Source organism: Rhea americana, unplaced genomic scaffold (assembly GCF_003343005.1).
Source record: "Rhea americana isolate MKP2758 unplaced genomic scaffold, rheAme1 scaffold_1, whole genome shotgun sequence".
NCBI lineage: Eukaryota > Metazoa > Chordata > Aves > Rheiformes > Rheidae > Rhea > Rhea americana.
The window spans coordinates 6,909,180-6,915,359 of NW_028185038.1; the positions used below are offsets into that span (position 1 = coordinate 6,909,180).

General features: G+C 40.4%; 1 protein-coding gene across 1 annotated transcript in view; it reads left to right on the forward strand.

Annotated features, from left to right (window-relative positions):
- RELN (reelin) overlaps positions 1–6,180 on the forward strand; it is a gene marked incomplete at its 5' end in the record, with an annotated part of 298,722 nt that overhangs the window by 207,516 nt on the left and 85,026 nt on the right. The window contains 2 exons of the mRNA XM_085298374.1: positions 1,680–1,872; positions 4,502–4,614. Of these exons, the coding sequence (XP_085154500.1) occupies positions 1,680–1,872; positions 4,502–4,614 (306 nt within the window). The remainder of the gene's footprint in view (positions 1–1,679; positions 1,873–4,501; positions 4,615–6,180) is intronic.

Below are 6,180 nucleotides of genomic sequence, written 5' to 3' on the forward strand. Positions count from 1 at the left end.
GACTGGGTACAAAACAKAGAGCTGAGATACAGTATCTCAAGAGGGCAGCTTACTGCTTTCTGGGCCAGACCTTGACAGCGCTCAAGCGGTGAAGGCCTGGAGAACGTTCTCAGTCAATTAATGGATGTTGATCTAYGTAGATCAACAAGGCATCATTAGATGGATCTTGCTTTGGGAAATGAAACCACAGAAGAGCAAGGTCAAAGAGTGAAAAGGAGCCTGAAGCTTAAACTTGTTCCAAATAACAGCAAATTTGATAATTACAAAACTCATGTCAACTTTCAGTAATTTCTTCTAAAGCTTTAAGGTACAAGGCTGCCATTTAAAGCATAATTGCTCTCCAGGAAAGGAAACTGTAGACAACAGTGTGGGTCAGTGAACTCACATTAAAACAGAGTGCTAAGTAGCTCTGACTTCTAATCTTAGCCCTTATACCGACTTCCTTCTGACCTTGAGTTTTACAGGGGGAAAAGCTATTATGTTTTACTCTACGTTTTGATAGGTGAGGAATTTCTCAATTAGGCTGATGAGTTGTAACTTAGTCAGCCATAAGAACAACCCTTGTTTAGATTGTTGTGTTCATCACTGTTGTTACTTAATGTAGTCCTTTATAGTTGCATGATGATTTGTAGAGATTTTCTTTAAAAAGCTGCAATACCTGTCCTATTCACATTTAAGAACACAGTCTTGTRAAATGTTCAAGCTGAAAGGACTAAGATTCTTCTGAAGACACTAACAACATATGCTAACTAAGGAGGGGTTTTCATTCTACTTGAACTGTCCTAAAATCATTCTATTTAGAAGGACACTGTGCTGGATTCGAAGTTGAAATGATTATGAACCTCTCTTACATTTGATTCTTTTCTTCATTTTTAATTCAAATTTAATTTAATTCATTTTTAATAGTGCAAATTAAAAAAATAATTTCACTTAAATTGAAATAATCCTGTAATTTCAAATTTTAGATTGTATTACCAGAATAGTGATGATTGTATCCTATGTACTTTGTCTCATATATGAGGCTYGCTGTCCTGCAAGAGTCACTACTGACAGAATTATTTGGCCCAATCCACTAGATAACCTGCTATAACTCTTAGATCAGTACATCCTGCATGCCTTCTCTAACCAAGAATTCCATTAAAGTAATGGGGCAACGCATGAAGAAAGCTGAGGGTAGGAGATACCAACTCTGAAAAGCACAGTCCAAAGTCAGTGAACGCTTTGCATATGGAACCCATTGAAAATCAATGTAATGAAAGCTATGTAATAAGTGTATTTTAACTAAATTAATTTTAGCATCTTCACTGTCCAGTGTGTGAATGAAATCATAGGTGTTACTCCGACATGACTTTAGGCAATGGACATTCCTGGGGAAAGAACTTTATTTTTGTTGCTTTTTTCGTACCTTATCCTTTGCTGACCTAACTTCATCCTTAAGACAAAGAGCATATGATAATAACCAATAGCATAACTCAGAATTTCACAGTCTAGGATACGTCAAGGCCTTCCTGGTAATTTGAGGAACTACTGATGGAAAGGAGGTCCTGCTTGTCATCTCATCCTGTGCCAGTCTACAGAACAAAAAAGAGGCAACATTATATTTAACACGTAATCATTCATAGTGTTCCCCTCTGAATTATTTTGGAAATGGATTCTGATTCTTTCCTTACATCTCTCAGTTTTACAGGTGATTCTAAATTAGCTTCTAGCATGCGTTATGTGGAAACCCAGTCTATGCAAATTGGAGCTTCGTATATGATACAGTTCAACTTGGTGATGGGCTGCGGCCAGAAATTTACCCCTCATATGGACAACCAGGTGAAACTGGAGTACTCCACCAACCACGGCCTTACCTGGCATCTTGTTCAGGAGGTGAGGCTGGCCGGCTGGGACTGTTGTCTTCCATAAACTCTGCTTATACAAAGATCACCTAAAATATACTTGTGGCGTTGTACGGGCAAGGATCTTTTCCTCCCTCCCTTTTTTATGCAGAAATCCTCAGTTGCAGCCAGTCAAAAATGACATGTAGAGTGATTTAAATTGTTTTCCGTAATATTTTGAGGTAAATGATTTTTTCTGAAGCACAGAACAGTGACAGGAATGGAACAAGCCTTAGAAAAGAATTGGGGCACTAGCCAAAGCTACAGAATAACGGCCGAGACCTTTCCTGTGCTATTGCTTTGTTTTTCCAAGTAAAATGCATCTACAGTTTCCTGGAATTTAAATGGATAGAAATTCTTTTTGTCCTTGTGCGCAGTCATTTCGTAAATGAAAAGCGCATTCCTTCGGGGGACTGTAATGCAGAGCTTTTCGTCTCCCACACCAGCTCACACAGTCCCGGGCAGTAACAACCGACCCACCGACCGACACCGACCGTTTCCACCCTCTCTGGAAGTGCGAATAGCACCGTTCTCTGCCATGTCCCCCCGTGGCCCAGCCCTGTCTCAGCACAAACAGCCCATGTGGCCGTCATTTGCACTTGTTTGCATAATTTGCATTTGTTTTCCATTTTAGAAGGCAAGCCGGATTCTCAGTGGCTTGAGAGTGAACTAACAAACACGTCCCTCGGCTGCCTCCCCGGCAGGTTCGGAGGCCCCCCGGGAGCCGCGTCCCGGTGCCTTTGCAGCGCCTGTTCTGCAGATACACAGAGGGACTTGAATGTCCAGGGCTCCAGTCCAACATCTTTTATGAGCAATGAAAGCCTTTTCCTGTTCATGTTATGTTTTACCATGTTATGTTTTGTCATGTTTACTTTGGTGAGAGCAATAGGAAAGTGGCAAAAACTGATTTTTTCAGCAYTGCAGCTCCGTGTAATTGCTTTTTTACCTTTAACAGAGTTCAGAGAGAACTACATGTACCATATTTTAAATGATGTTCATGTCTTTCTAGTTAGCAGGCATCATTGTGCTGTCCAAGAATAGCTCTTAGTGGTAGGTGTTTGGAGTTTGTCCTTGCCATTAATAAGAGATCACTTTCCTGTAGATTTTAGTGCTGTTTTCCTGTCCCAGTGGAGCTGAGTTCAGAAAGAGCTTGCAGCTGAATCATTTTTCTCACACCACCCATGTYGCCATGATAAAAGAGTAATAGAGAAGGCTATTTGTAGTATGCTTCAAGGAAGTAATCTGGCCARTATACAAAACACTAATTAATTAAAATGTTTGAAAGTTTTATTTGCTTCACACTCACTAATCAGATCCTGTTTTATAAGATCTTTTATGGGAGATGAATCAAACAAAAATGTTTGAAAATTGCTGGAAAGGAAACTAATCCTTTAGAAAGCCTACTGGGAAAAAGAAACAGAATAAGCTATCAGATCTTCATTTAATATTCTAGGACTTTTGAACAATAAATTTCTCTGTAAAATAATAATATATTCTGCCTTCTTTATATTTAACTACATAAGTATTCCTAATTGCTTTAACTACTGTGGCATGTCRTTGCTTTATTATTAGTTTCATAGTGTTCAGAGAACATGCGCAGATGAGTGGCAGTCCCAAAGATCCCACTTACGTCAGACATGACACACGGGGATGAGTAAACTCTGAAAAGAAAAGATGCTTGGAGAGGCATTAATGGTCAAAAAACTGTTATGCTATGGCGGGAGTGGCAGAATGGAGCTAAATAGGGAGCTAGAGAAGTGACCTACAGATTGGGAACAACATTCAAGTACTTTACTAATACATCCATCAAAACCAAAGCATGAAGTTTTGGATGCTGTTCCAGCAATAAATAGATACATGAAATCCTTCAGAAAGGCAGAGTAACAAGGGAAGTGCAGGCATGGAAAACTGCAAGAAGCTGTGGTAATGAATTGCATTTGTATTTGCTGTAAAAAAGGTATAATAATGATCACACATTCTGAGAAGAAAAAATAAAAAATTTGGTCACACACCTCTTGGAATCTGAGTAATTAGAGAAAGGCATYGTAGGTGTGGGAAGGGGAAATTCACAGCCCTAGGTGCCAAGATTAATATAGTCGGGAGCAAATAAGGGCCTCCAGAGGGAACGCCGGAGCCCCTGAAGGGCACGGGAGGTGAGGGCCTACCTAAATCAGAGCTCTTCCTTGGCCCCCCGAGGGCCCCACCGCTCTCCATCGCACACGTGGGGAGCGGGGCAGCCTGCGTCCCCAGCGACGCGCCTCGGGCTGGTGCCCACGGTGCGGTGGTATGGATGGTACGGAGACCTCGGCAGGCGTATTGCCTGGTCAGCACCGCGTGCTGGGGTAGCAAAAAAATGAATTAGACATCCTCAAGGAGTAAAACAAAAAATGACTACGCACTAACATTAAACCRACCTCTCTAAATGCGTCGGGTGGTCTTTGTGCTAAGTTGTAGTGTCATTAGTATTCTGGGAAAATTGTCTGGATCGTCCCATAATTTTTCTGGTTTTTTGGTCTTCTCTGACACATGGACCCAGACAAGCTCTTGATTCAGTGAATGTTTAACTCTCACTTCTGTTCCTAATTCTGCCTCAACATTAAATCTGGTTGTTTTGCTTCAAGGAATGTCTTCCAAGTATGCCAAGCTGTCAGGAGTTCACATCAGCAAGTATTTATCACTCCAGCGAATTTACTCAGTGGAGGAGAATCACGGTCCTTTTACCACAGAAGACTTGGTAAGCAATTTTTTGTTGTTGTTTTATTTTTGGTGCAGATAGTTCCCCTGCTTTTACATTGCTGTCACAAAGACCAAGCTCTCTGTAGATTGTATTTCAGCCAGTCGGAGGATGCTGAGATGAGCAATACTGGGGCTGACTGAATTGCAGGTGTTTTAGCATAAAATGCTTTCCTCATGTAATTAGAGAGTGAAATGTTACTGAAATCACCCAAAACTGTTTGAATTATTTTTAAGGCATATCATGACTCTTCTAGAAAATTTTTGGTCTTTCCAAAAATAGAGACATTTGTCTGTAAACTGCTTTTTGGAGGAGGGTTTGCTCAGATTGTTCATTTTTATTTTGCAAATTCCTTTTTGTTTACACGTGCAGACCAAAAAGCACTGTATAAACATTAACTCATGATTCATTTCTGGGAATTTTTTACCTCTTGTTTGTTTTTATAGAATATCTTCCAGAATAACATTCTCTTTTACAAAAACAAAACAAAACAGAAAGTCCTATTCTTTTGCTTGTAATCTGATTTTTTTTGCCTGCCTTAATGTTTTTATTTAACTAGATGGTTTCTTCCATTATTTATTTTAATCACTTTTCAGCAACATAAAAATAAGAGGCTGTCCTAATTCTCACTAATCTTCACTGCTTCCTTCGTTTGAGAATTAAATTACTCCGGTTAGAATTACACCTTGCTTACGTCCAACCCGAGTGCCTCGCAGCACTTGGAAGGAAACGTGCCCAGACTAACGTCTCATTGTGCTTCCCTGGGCTTTGCCATTTTTCCGCACTCTCCGTGGCCGAAACCCAGCCTGTTTCTACCGCCCACCCAAGGGCGATGCCTTCCTCCGAGGCTCGCTGCGCCGCCGCCACTCGTACTGTGGAGCCAATATTCCAGACAAAACATCAGGGACAAAAATAGAACTGCTTCGGCGTATTATCAGGTCAGATAATACCAAAGGACACAGCTAAATGTGTGAATAGTTGATCAGTAGTTAGATCRTAGTGTACTAAGTCTTGCATGCTGTTGAGTGCTGTCAGCTATAAGATCTGTGACTCACGTAGGCGCTCTGTTCGAAAAGCGTCTAGGATTTTGCAGGATGCATTCCAAAGTAGGCTGATATTTTTAAATTTGCAAGATATATATTCTACTAGAAGTCATTATTATACACAGTATACTTGATGTTAATACCAGTGTTGTGGACCTTTTTCTCCTTTAGAATCTTGTAATTTTTCCCAACATGTGAGGTGACAGAAGCAGATAGTTTCATTTTAATTTAGGTGACCGTAGAGAAAAGTTRTGATGGAATAACAGCTGGGTTACTGTTTTGTGCCAGCGAAAGCAATAGCTGTTTTTGTGCACAAATCATAAACATTTCACGCCATCCTCTATCTGAAAGGATTCCTGTCTGTTAGCAGCATTTTGTTTGTAATTAAGGTACAAATTACCTCTGAATATTACTTAGCTGTCCATAAAATATATTTTCAGTCTGACTGTGTTACTCTACTGTGTCATGGTGGGGAGAGAAGGTAGAGCTGACTACCTGAGCTGGTCATGGTGGGAAGAGAAGG